Source organism: Asterias amurensis, chromosome 7 (assembly GCF_032118995.1).
Source record: "Asterias amurensis chromosome 7, ASM3211899v1".
In the NCBI taxonomy this organism is placed as follows: Eukaryota; Metazoa; Echinodermata; class Asteroidea; order Forcipulatida; family Asteriidae; genus Asterias; species Asterias amurensis.
In genome coordinates, this window is record NC_092654.1 from 9,630,357 (window position 1) to 9,644,192 (window position 13,836).

Here is a 13,836-nt window from a genome sequence, read left to right on the forward strand (position 1 = left end):
ACGCGCTCTAAACCAATGAGCAGGCACAATACTTGCAAGGGGTGTTATAATACAAACTAATGCACAGATTATATGAAAGCAATTATAATAAAGATGGAAATATACATTGCATATTTCATACAGGTTTTTCGAAAATATAGTATGATGGAAACTCTTGAATAAGTGCGTTATGCTTGAATGAAGTGCAGTCATGGTCCAAGGCATCCTGAAAGTTGGTTCCGCTCTACATATTTTCACTTAAGAGACAATTTTAAAAGTACAGGGTACACTATGAAATGGAACAATGATGTTATGATCCGTTTTAAGGGGGATATGAAAGGTTTAATTTAGGTTTGTGATCAAATCATTTTCCGCAAAAAAATCTTAAATGGCATGACTTTTTGACTCCAGAAAGAACCTATGGTAAAAATGTAAACAATTGTTAATGGCATGGCTTTTTAGAGTCTTTTACGAAGGCTCACTGACACCACAAGACACACAAAAACAGGTACCTTTTACAAAACTTTTATCTTTCTCGTATAGTGTTATGTACCAAATATTCGTTTATGTGTGTTGTGTTGTGTAGTCATTAAGCCTTCGAGAAAGACTAGCTCTGCTTTGGCAAAAGACCTCAGGCCATGAACTACTTTTGGTAGGAAAGCAGTTTGCGACAGCTGACTCTATCTAATCCTTTTCTGAAAGAGTCCTATGAAAATGTGGGAAAAGTTTAAAAATCTAATATTTCAGGTTATAATGGTGTAAAGTACCACTGTGTTTCAAATGCAATTTTTGTAAAAAAAAAATAAAAAATGAAAGAACCAAAAATGTTGATTAAACATCCAACATAAAAAGGAAGAAATGTTAGATGTGGGAGGAAAGCAACGACCCACACTTGTTGAACTATTGATCACTTAAAGTGTGGTTGTGAAACTGCATGTGTATGCTGTCAGGCCTGATGCTTCACTGAGGCAACAGAAGCCCACTGCCTTAATGCCTCTGCTTACTGCCTCGTGCCTTTTGAAGTATTCATTTTGGGTTTTACAATTTCCTCATAGAACTAACTATGACTGTGAATGACCATCATTGTAATAATTGTGGTAAACTTTTTTTTTAATTTTTTTTATTTACGCCCATTTGAATAAAATTGAATTTCCTAAATCAGTAGGGATTTTCTATTCCACTAAAGAAGTACTGAACTATGTAACCTACAAAACGATGATGTACAAATGAATATTTGTGAGCACAACCGCTGTGCAAAAACAAAGACTATGACGTACGTTCGACCACGCATGTCCATGGAGAAACCACTTACGTTCCCTTTATTCCAGAGTGGACACGCATGACATGAGCTCCGTCATATATATAGGCTTTGTTTATCTGTTTTACTGGTATGTGTGTGCACTTGTGCAGATTGGAAATGCATTCGTAGGTAACGAATATAAATATTTTCACTATTTTTTAGAATAAAAAAAATTACTATACACTTGTTATACAGCAGGCACTCTTTTCCTGAACTATGTAGCAATGATAATGAGTCATGCAAATTCCTATTTAGCATGCCCTTGTGCACTCATGCACATTGGAAATATGCTTTCTTAGGTAACAATTTTTTTTACTGTAAACTTATTTATCATATTGCAGGCTAACAGAACACTCTTTTCCTTAACTTTGACTAGATACATGTATAATAATTAGTCATGCAAATTCCTACCAAGCATGACACTCACTCTGCATAATACCAAAAAAGAATCCTAACCAAACTGAAATGGATCTACTGTAACTCTATATTATCAAACTCGGTAACAACACCTGAACATATGTCTTCAGGGATGACTTGAAAACGGATCCTTATAATAACTGGTGGATGAGAATAGAGATACATGTTACATCATTGGAGTGATAACAGGCATCTGATAAGACTTATTTAGTGTCTGTTAAAGGGCCTGAACACATTTTGGTAAATGTCAAAGACCAGTATTCTCACTTGGTGTATCCCAACATATATGCATCAAATAACAATCTTTGAAAACTTGGGACTCAATTGGTCATCGAAGTTGCAAGAGTTTGTGTGCTTTCAGATGCATAATAAAAGGCTTCAAGTCTTCTCATATTTGAGTCAGATATTACCTTTTTCTCAAAAACTACGTAACTTTGCAATTCAGAGGGAGCCGTTTCTCACAATGTTTATAACTATCAACAGCTCTCCATTGCTTGTTACCAAGTAAGTTTTTATGCTAACAATTATTTCGAGTTATGACCAAAAGAGTGTCCAGGGGTGGATTTCACAAAGAGTTAAGACGAGTTATATAGGACGAGTTACTCGTCTTAACTCGTCTTAACTTAGGACTAGCCTTAAGTTTTTAATCTCCTAGTTACATGTACATTGTAGGACTAGTCCTAAAATAGGATGTCCTAACTCTTTGTGAAATTGACCTTAGTACCTTCAGTAATGTAAAGGCGCCACACTAAGAAAATGCAACTGTAGTTCGCACAGTGCAATATGCTGCTTTTATTTTGACCTTTTGAAATTTAAGAAGTTACATTCCTTTTGCTAAAAAAGATGATATAATATGCACATAACCACTCAAAGGTAATGCAGACTATAACATTGTTAAAAGACTTCAAATTTACAGAGTGAGTAAGACAGGTTCATCACGCACTCTCTTCAAATGTCAAGAGTGATGAGATTTTTGCTAACCTCAGCAGTAGGGGGGAGGGGTGTGGAATTACTCTATTGCTAATGGAATTGTCTTTGCATTCACTTCCATGAGAAATGTGAATGGGCTCAAACAATCGTAGCTTGTACACTCCCATTGTACTTGACCAAAGCGGACCTTGACTGCTGCATAATGATCAATAGTGACCAGAGGCAGCCCAAAGTGTTATTGCAATGTACAATAAAGGGATGGTACACTACATTAAAAAGATTCATCAGCCGTCATAATATACTAGAATTCTGAGCTCAGATCCAATAAATGTGATGGTACTCCAGGCATGTATGCTTTGTTTTTGAAAGGGCAAGGGCACCTAAGGCATTTTCTCCTTGGTAGTGGCAACCTTTGTGGAAATTAGACATTTCTACTGGAGAAATCAAGGGCATGAAGGCATTGGCCAGGGGCAAGGAGGCAATCACCTCTGTTGCCTCCATGAAGTATCAGCCCTGGCTACTCAAGGATAGAAGAATTCCAGTTCCTTTCAGGAACCTTATTCACTGAGATAATTAATTACACAACGTACACTGGTTGACAGGGCTTGCACAATTCGTGGCAGTTTTCATCATATTTGATTTTGAAGATGAATTTAGAATCTTGGGCCGTGTCCTAAGCAGCGACTGCACAGGTACGACTATGTAGATCACGCTCGTCTGCCTCTTCTTCAACACTGACATACGCACTGATCTAGCTGTACATGTAGCTAAAGCCGAAGTCGCCGTTTCGGACATGACCTTAGAATCTCGGCCAGTCATCTACATCACCCTCATGTCATGTGTATATACATGGTACATATGACAACCAAACAGATTACAGTATTGCTTCAGGGCTTTCATTTGGAAAATCCACATGACATGACCAGAATCAAAATGAGTTGAACCGGCAGGCACTCGGAAAAGATCTTTCTCATTTGTCTGTTATACATTGATACTTAAAGACACTGGACGCTATTGGTAATTGTCAAAGTCCAGTCTTTTCACTTGGTGTATCTCAACATATGCATAAAACAACAAACCTGTAAAAATTTGAGCTCAATTGGTCTTCGAAGTTGCGAGATAATAATGAAACAAAAAACACCCTTGTCACACGAAGTTGTGTGCTTTCAGATGCTTGATTTCGAGACCTCAAATTCTAATTCTGAGGTCTCAAAATCAAAATCGTGGAAAATTACTTCTTTCTCGAACACTACGTTACTTTAGAGGAAGCCGTTTCTCACAATGTTTTATACAATCAACAGCTCCACATTACTTGTTACCAAGTGAGATTTTATGCTAATAATTTTGTTGAGCTATTAACAATAGTGACCACTGCCTTTAAGAAAATAAATAATCAGAACAAGATTCATAGTCAAACAATTTTTTGTAACAGAGATATGATGTATATTGAAGAGGTAGCCTAGTAATATTCAAATAAAAAACTCAAAGACCACCGGGCTTGTATGGTCGTGAGTTTACTGGCCCGATGCTTAAATCGTTGGCCTCGGGCATCTGGTGCAATATTAATATTAAGACCTGTGTCTCCCCTATAAAAAGGGCCACAAATGGTTGAAGCGTAATGTGATGATCGTAGTTATCGCTCCACAATATCTTGATTCTTGACAAATGTGAAGAATGTATGCATTTAATCTGTGTTTATATTGTATGGGGGAAAAAAAATATATATATATTGTTTACATTGTGTTCTCAATAAGAATATTCACTCTCTAAATGATTTCTCACTGTTTTTGTGCGAGATCAAAAAACGTATCTATAGGCCCATACTAAGTTTCTTTTTGTCTTGCCACAATTCCACATGTGTATCACATCAACTCTCTGAATAATTTATTGCTATTTCCTCAAGACATGCCGTATTATACTTGAATATTCACATGCTAGCTGCCTTGTATGTGTCAATCAAGTTAACTAGGCAATCGTATTGATTAATTTCTACCAGCACAAGTATACAAAGACCACACTCAGCAAGGATTTACATACATGTAGCAGTTTTTTATGGACTAGTTTTTTGTTTATTAAAGTATCATCCTTACAGGAAGCTTCATTGTATATGGTATTTTTGTTTGTGGAGTACATGTAGCTTGGATTTGGATAAATTAACTTCATGTGGTGAAGTTTTTAGTACCCTTACGCTTTTGGTTAATATACAAGCACATTATTAATATCACATGTAATCAATCTACATATTCATCAAGTTGTCCTCAACTCAGACAGTGGCATTTTCACATTAATCCCAAGTCTACATTTTATCCATCCCTTCCTCCCCCCCCCCCCTCCCCAAAAAACTAATGCATCCGGGCACTTGGTATCCATGGTAACCAGATCACCTTGGAAACTATATCACTGAACCGGAACGTGTGCCTAGCATTAAATGTCACCGAAAGGGCAAGTGCATGTAGGTTTGGATGTGTGAAGAGAATGACTTTTTTTCCCGCCATTTTTTTGCTCTTCTTCATCTTCTTCAGTTTCATAGGCAGTTACATTTGAGGTTACTCATTCTCACGGTACTCTAATATAAAACACATGTGAGGTTTGTCTTGGGAATTGACCTTTAACGGACACGTGTATCAACATGTACGTGTGTACATGGTATGGTATTCTATTATGCAACTATTTAAAACTTGTTGTCATTACATTGTCCTGTACCCAGAAAAGGAAGTGAGGCTCTGCACTCTTCTTCGAGGTACACCAAATATTTTTTCAAGCAAAAAAGGCTGTAAGCAATAAAATGGCTGTTGCCAAAACTAATGTGACATTACTGTGTTGTTGCTAGAATTATCCCAAAGAGATGTTTTCTCCTTCCCATGCAGAAGTCAACCTTTTTTGATGACTAATGAAGGGCAGAAAACCAATACAATTTGTCACACCGATTTGTCTTTTAAAACAGAGTTGTGCACATCAAATGTATATGGGAGTTACTTTCTCCAGTATCTTTTCCTTACATCCTTCTTCCACGCACAAGACGATATGCACATTGTAATAATGGCAGTTCAGTGGAGTGGACAATTGAAGAAGAAAAAAAGCGGAAACAATACATTAGAGAATGTAATGAGAAAGGAGCTTTGCTGCGCTGAAAATCTTGAACAACATTACACACATGAAGACTTGTTATCAAGCTAGGTACATGTACTATAGTGTAACATCATTGCGCAATACATTATAGGCCCCTAAGTTCAATAGTTCTTGCCTGTATTGCACTATGCAAATTAGCAAGTTAACAAAGAATCACATTTATGCACTCACAATTTGCACTAAAACACAAAAAGCGTGAGTGTCTTTTAACCCCCCCAAAACAGAAAATAATTTTAAAATGTCCACATGACATGTAAGAAATACGTCTTTCCGGCTATTGCGTGTAGTTTTGAAACATTTCTCTATAGAGTAATTGGTAAATTCATAAACTTGTCAACCAATGAGCTTTAGTTGATCATTTTAAAGTCAGTTGGTTACTTTTAAGTAACTAAAAAATACAAATGCATCAAGTCCTCTTGGTACCTGAATCCATGGTATAGTAAGTGTCAATCAATGACATTGACTGACTTTCTCAATACAGTTGCAATAAGGGGTGATGATTCAAATCATCAATTTCACTGATTCAACTAAGTAACCAAAAAGACATTGCAGTGTAATCTCACAAATTATTATTTTTTTATAACCGATAAAGTACTTAGTTGAATTGCATCAGTAAAACAAAATTGAGTTTTTTGTTTTAAATACATGCTTGGTATGATACCATTAATCCTAATAAAGGTTTCATCTGAAATAAGTCAATTTCAACAATTGTGCATAAATTGTATCTGGAATATATTTTGAGAAATCATTTCATTTTCAAGTGGTTTAACAAAAAGTTAAACCGGCAAATAAATATCAGTACAATGAACCGACTGATCCCATGCAAAGTCACCCTCGGGCATTCCTTTGAATCCTTCCACAAGATACTATGTGAATTGTATCCGACCCCAAATCATTTATAACTTACCTACATGTACATGTAGGCCATACATTATTTGATAGATAAATTTATAATTAAAAGGATAAATACACACATAATGTGCCACTGTTAAAGCCCACACAAACGTATTTTGTTACTGTTATAATAATTGATGTTTACCTCGTCAGTTGACATGAAATAATCGGGATCAAACTGGCTCACTGAAGAATATGATCCGCGATCCTTGCGGGTCCAAGTCATGGCAGTAAAATCCTAACAATGGTGGGCTTTGTAGATTCAAAATAACTACAAGACGTCCAACTGCTTGTAGGTATTTCTCATCACAGTATCAAATGGAGGATGAAGAGGTCCGATAAATACACAAGATTTCTTCTCAAATCTTATAAGTCTTAGAATGATGTCAAGATTCACTTATGAGATATAAAATCCTGGCTCCAAGTACATTGTACCAGTTCAATCGAGCTATAATTTTGTTGAAACCTTCCGGTGCAGTGTGTACATATGCCTTCCATAACCTTCAGGTATCCAGTTAATTTATCGTCCACATCTTTTTCCTTGGTACAGTACTCATATGGTTACCTTGATGGTTAAGGAACAGTGGATGGTTTCTGGTCTCTATCGGGTAAATGTCTTGAGATGCCGAGGCACCGGGCACTCCTAGGATGTGAGTGATTTAACAGATGACAGGCAGGAGGAAGAGCTACCTTAGAGCATCCATCTTGTACGTAGCCGGCTTCTTAAAGACTTCACATAAACCAGCAGACATTAACCACACTGTTGAGTGAATATAAGTCTCGGTCTGAGATGCAAGGCGGTGGCCTATACGTTACACACTGTCCATGTATCCAAGATGCATTTCCTATGTGCGCCGTGCATGCATACATGCGTGCAGCATTCTCTCTGATGATGATAATGATGATGATAACTAGTCGAAGCGGACCTCCATCAAATCACCATCGAATCAGACCCGGCCTTAACACGTCAGCTACATCTACAAGCCATCATGGCGCTGGGCGTACTTGACTAATGTAAAGGGTGAAGCAGTTCACCCACACTGCCTAGCTTGTGAACGGGGCGTGTTGTATTCAGTTGGGGCCTTTTGGAGTATTACAGATGCAATCCAATGCAAGAAACATCAATACACACATGCACACACGCACGACTATTTTTGAAATTCTGCATGCACTGGCTAGCCAAGGTGATTATTTATACGGATACGGACCGCACCATTAGAATGGGGTTAAGGCAAATCAGCATACAGCCGTATACTGTAAACAACAACTGACATGTTTTACAGATGTGAAATTATGACTACGGTTGTCTGTGTGTGCGCCATACATGTACACGCAAACTGCATATTCAGTCCATGTAATTGTTAATCATCCCCACTGTCTGTCCATTGATCTTACATAGCATGCCAGAGTGTTATATTATGATAATGTGCAGAAAGTGGCCATACCATTTTACAGGGAGGTTGGCTTCTACATATTCAATGCATAGCGACATACCAGCAGGCTGTATGAAACAGCAGCCCAGACCCCTGCTTAAACCGCTGACATTCTCAATAACAATTAACTCGCTCACAATATATCACTCGGATATGGAGTCTACAAGCCTTTGGGCTAATAGACTTTCTTATTAAGCAGCTAGAATGTCAAAAAGTTGATCACCATGGAAATTAATACAAGCACGAAATGTATTTCACATTACACGCAGAGAAAGACTGACGTTAATTGAAAAATATTAAACTCTTTGAATTTTAATTCTGAATCCTAATGAAGTGTTAATTACCTTGACAGTTAGACAAGATGGCCAACAGTACTTGTAAAAATCGTAATTGGAATTTTTTAATTTTTCTTGCTCATTGCACTGCTTGAGAACAACCAAGGGGGAACATTTTTATTGGAGCAAGCGCCATGAGCACTTTTTTGTGCATACCGGCACTATAGAAGACGTCATTATTATTATTATTATTATTATTATTATTATTATTATTATTATTATTATTATTATTATTATTATTATTATTAAATCGTAAATGAATAATGTACCAGTCCGTGTACATTATGCACAACAAATTATATACATTGTACATGTATTTTCCAGCAATTCGCAAAGGCAATGAGTTTTTAAGGATGGTAAAATCAGCTTATTGCTCTTTCATTGTTGTTTAATAATAATTTTTTTGTTTTTTGTAAAGTGCTTAGAACACTGTGTATGAAGCGCTATATATATGTTGTATAATATTATTATTTTATTGTTTTCAGAAAATATGCATCCAATTGGTACGGGGTTCTTGAAATGTATGACAAAGCCTCCCTCCTTCCCAACCCGCCCATGTAATAATATTTTTAACACGTACATGATTGATAACTTTCAATTCAGATACTGATAGTGTCAATGATGATGATTTTCAGACACACATACAAGTGTACAGCATTTATGTTCTAATAATTACTAACGGGAAACAAACCCTAATGATATACGAAATTCAATGATTTCTGTGTAACATCCACCTCAGAAATATTCCCACGTTAATTTTGGTGTATTGTATGTTTAACCAAACAGGTAATGAATACATTATGTACATATCAACACCCCAAAAGTAGGTTATGACATATGTTTCGATACAGAATATGTCATTTTAGAATATGTTATCGTTATTAGTCTATTCATATGTAAAATGCACTTATAGACCTAACTGTAAGAGTTAAATACAGACATCTGAAAACACACATGTACCCAAAGACTGCATTCATCCATTTTGTGAAAACATTTTTTTGATCAAAACTCAAGCTGGGAAAGGTTGAGACGTGAGCCCAGTAAATGTAGCCTACATGTAACAAATATTGGCACAAATGTTTTGAAATGAACTTGTTTTATGCGACATTCACACAAGTCTGCATGGTATCAGGTAGGCTCAGTGGTTCCTGTGGACCCTGGTTCGAATCCCACCTCGGACCGGGACCTTGCATGTGGACCTGTTTTTCAGTCCCTACCTGATTGTGTGGGTTTTCCCCCTTTGACATGTTTGGGGTTTTCCTCCCACATCTAAAACTGAAAATTTCTTCACAATGTCTAGTCATTCTGTTATTGGCACTAAAGGAAGACTTTTGAGAGCTGGCGATAGCAGACAATGAAACGTTTTTTTTGCGGCTGTGAGCGCGCAAATGTTAAGTATTGCGCGCATAGGTCTGAGCATTGCACACTACTGGCGAGAACTTTAAAAAAGGGACCCTCTAAAAGTCTCACATTGGGCTGTTGGATGTTTGCGTATTTTGATTAGCATAATATAGAGCTGGTTTTCTGAAGCATTTTGTAGTTTATTGCAAGGGAATTTGATCATTAACTTTTAACAATAGGAAATGTGAATGTACTTTCTCCAGCAAAGAAAAAAGCAAATTTAAACAAGTAAACTAACACACTTTGATTGCAATAATTCCAAGAAGTTACTTGTTTAATTGAATTAACTGATTGAATTCAAAACCATCTGTCCATGTGACATTTCATTCCTGACATTCCTGAAACAATTCAAGATTGATGACATTCAAGATTCAAACACGTTTGAGTTCTTATGGGGAACAATGAAAAAAAAACTTACCATAAAGTGGACTGAATATCGGACATCTTTCAAAATTAAGCTTCATGTTTTGCTTCTTTTTTTTAGAATTTCAAGTAGGCTAGGGCTCGAAGTTCACACTGGACCACAGGCCAGTGATTTAAGCCAGTAAATGGCCCAGTAAACTTAAGACTGTACAAGTTATTGGTACATATTTTATGGACTAAATTTAAAGATCAAGCCTTGATATTAACACTGCATCCGCAGGCACTAGGACCTCCGGCCAATAAACTCATGTCAGACAAGTCAAGTGTTCTTGTGTTTTTCACTTGACTAAAAGTACAACATTGTGTAACTCTAATAATATCTTTCAAAATCTTTTGAAAGTGTTCGAGACTGGACACCATTGGTAATTGTCAAAGACCAGTCTTCTCATTTGATGTATCTCAACATATCCTCAAAATAACAAACTGGTGAAAATTTGAGCTCAATTGTTCTGTCGAAGTTGCGAGATAATAATGAAAGAAAAAACACCCTTGTCACACGAAGCTGTGTTCTTTCAGATGCTTGATTTTGAGATCCCAAAATCTCAATCTGAGGTCTCGAAATCAAATTCGTGGAAAACTGACATCTTTCTACGTTACTATAGAGGGAGCCGTTTCTCACAATGTTTTATACTATCGACCTCTCTCCATTACTCGTAACCAAGTAAGGTTTTATGCTAATAGTATTTTGAGTAACTATAGTGTCCACTGCCTTTAAACCATGAAAAAAATTATCAGAAATTTCTTAGTGGTTGTTCAAATAGAATCTGATAACAGTTAGGTTTTTTTTCTGGTGAGAGTGAGACAAATCATTAATGTTTACTTCAAAAAATGTAAGAAGAAAAAAAGACATCGCTAATGCAAACAGTATAAATTAATACATTGTACATTATGTGTATAACTCCCCCCCCCCCCCCCCCCCACATAATGGAATCGCCCTAATCTACCAGTTAATGTACAGCGCTGGATGATCATGTGACAGCTGTTTAGGGGCACTGCATGTGGGATCACCATCGCACAGCTTTTTATATCCTTTATCAGCCAATTGGGCTCCTCACAAAGTGATCAGCTTTATCAACCATTTTCGTAGACATTCTTGTCAAAAGATACAACCAGACACTTTTTAAAGGCAAAGTATACCTTTGGTTTTGGAACCGGTTGATTTAAATTAAAAAAAACTAACCGGTGAAAATTACATTTCAAAAGGTGGTAGCATTTTTTGAGATACCCTGAAAACACGCAATGAATATGTCAACGTAGGAAAATAACCTTTTAAATAGGACACAATCAGAGATTTGGTTCTGACAGATTCGCTTCTCAGATTAAAATTCTTCTAATATAAACACTGATATCTTTTTACATATAACACAAACACTGCATGTTACGCACACTTAACTCAAATTGTCCAATCACTTGTAAGTGAATATTTTTTTAAGTATGAAACCTCTCCTATTTATCATGTTTAACATAATTAACTGCTGCCAAGTAATTTGGAGCATTATAAAAACCAACTAATGTAATGAAAAATAGAGACATACATGTAGCTTTATGGTATTTGCAATCCTTTAAGGCCCCATTGTCCTTGCATCAAATGCACTGGTCGTCCCTCCGCACATTCCTGCGATCACAAGATTCGGAACATCAGTTACCAAAGACAGTTGGGAGACTCATCTTCCCCACACTATGGTTGCTAGCCTATCCAGCCATGAGGCGTGGCCCCAGGACCAACCAGTGTTAGTGTAGCCATGGTGGGCAGTGCCGGGCAGGCCTGCCCACAATCATGAAATAACCCGTTCACGCAGCACTCTCAGCAATTGTGTTGCCCAGCTCAGATTTCTTAGAGATTGAATGCAATCATCTTGAAACTTGAATAATTTTGTTGAACCTTGGTGGACAAAATTGGATTGAGAGCCCACCTCTAAAATTGGTCTAGCCACAACACTGCAGAGGACTGTCCCATCATGTTCCAGGCCAGGCTGCTGATAAGTTCCTGCAAGCACCTCCTCATCCGAGTGCAAACATAACTCACTGTGGCCTGCAGGAGGCAAACAACTACACCCTCTCTGGTATCTGGGTCAGAAGTTGACGCTAATGTCCTATTATTTATCAGCAAATCAAGATCTTCATTCAAAATGTTTAAGCTGGAGTTTCAAGTTTAGCTCATGGGAAATTCACTTCAGCACAATTAATGTTTAACACCAGCTTTCAAGTGCCAACAAAAGAGGAGTAAATTACCAATCTCATTAGGGATTACATTGTCCACTCAAAAATCATTTAATATCTTTTGCAAGTGACTAAGATGAACTTAATCAATCTAACCAGATGTGAAATAACCGTATTTTTGAAGGTTCTAAACTCTGAAATTCTAAAATAATATATGTACATCCATGTTATGAGAGCAGACGATAGATACCTGTACACTATGTGAAACCCACTCTAGGGCCCCATTTACTGTTAATTAAATTTCCTGAACTATACACCATGCTCACATGGTACTACTAGGTTTGAAGTGTACATTGTACATGTACTTAGCCTATACAATAAAAATGGGAAACTATACATCAACAGAGGGCGCCCTTCCATTGTGTCATTCTTTTTTTTCCCTTTCCACACATGCACACATGTACATTTGTACGTGTAGATCTGACCATGGAGGTATCTCACTGGTACCAGCAGTAGATTTGAGCAGTCTGAATACTTATTTTCTCCGCAATGTGCAAACTAAGTTATACAAAATTATTTGTTGAAGACACTGTGAACATTTGAGCTCGTCGAAGTTGCGAGATAATAATGAAAGAGAGCCCTTCTAAATCTGAGGTCTCGAAATCAAATTCGTGGAAAATCACTTCTTTCTCAAAAACTATGTCCCTTCAGAGGGAGCCGTTTCTCACAATGTTTTATACTATCAACCTCTCCACATTACTCGTTACCAAGAAAGGTTTTATGCTAATAATTATTTTGAGTAATTACCAATAGTGTCCACTGCCTTTAAGGAATGTTTTCTACAAGATTTGCATGGTGTGGACAATAAGGAAGCAACTTTAAAAAAATAAGCTAACGGGTACAACTGTGTGTACCATCTTAAGAGGCCCTGAAAAAGCAGTTACTGTGGTGTCAAAGTTCCAAACATCATACTTTGCAAATCTTCAGGCCGTTGTTCTGTTAAAAATTTGACCCTGTGTGATTTGATGACATACTTCTATGGTTTATTACAGTACATCCTGACTGCTACGACATCACATCCCATGTGAAACTAATTTAAATACTAAATTTACTTGTAGTATAATGTTGTTTACCAAAAGACAGAAGAATATTGTATACTACAATGGTACTTCTTATCTTAACTACCTCAACATTTCGTTTTCCAAACTCCTATGTCCTGAGTGTATTTCCCTATCCTAATCATAACCCTAACTCTAACCCTATTAGGTCTAAGCCCTACATGAATAGCGAGTACATGTTTAAAATCACAGGGTTTGGGGAATTATAGGGTTGTCGGAAAATAGGTTTTCAGAACATGGGGTTCTCGGGACATAGGGGTTGTCAGAACACAGCAGTGTTGGAATTTAGCGCAGCCACCCTTGTTGTGTTGAATGTG

The 13,836-nt window shown here is 37.0% G+C and overlaps 1 protein-coding gene across 4 annotated transcripts in view; it reads right to left on the minus strand.

Moving 5' to 3' along the window:
• The window catches only part of LOC139940140 (voltage-dependent L-type calcium channel subunit beta-1-like), a 103,435-nt gene that overhangs the window by 49,756 nt on the left and 39,843 nt on the right, over positions 1-13,836 (minus strand). The window contains exon 1 of one of the 4 annotated variants that reach the window (XM_071936398.1): positions 6,795-7,385. The exons of 2 other annotated variants lie outside the window; for them this stretch is intronic. In XM_071936398.1, the coding sequence (XP_071792499.1) occupies positions 6,795-6,875 (81 nt within the window). In that variant the 5' untranslated portion in view covers positions 6,876-7,385. Of the gene's footprint in view, positions 1-6,794; positions 7,386-13,836 lie in introns of those variants that run through there. One more of the 4 variants, XM_071936399.1, reaches the window with a different exon arrangement.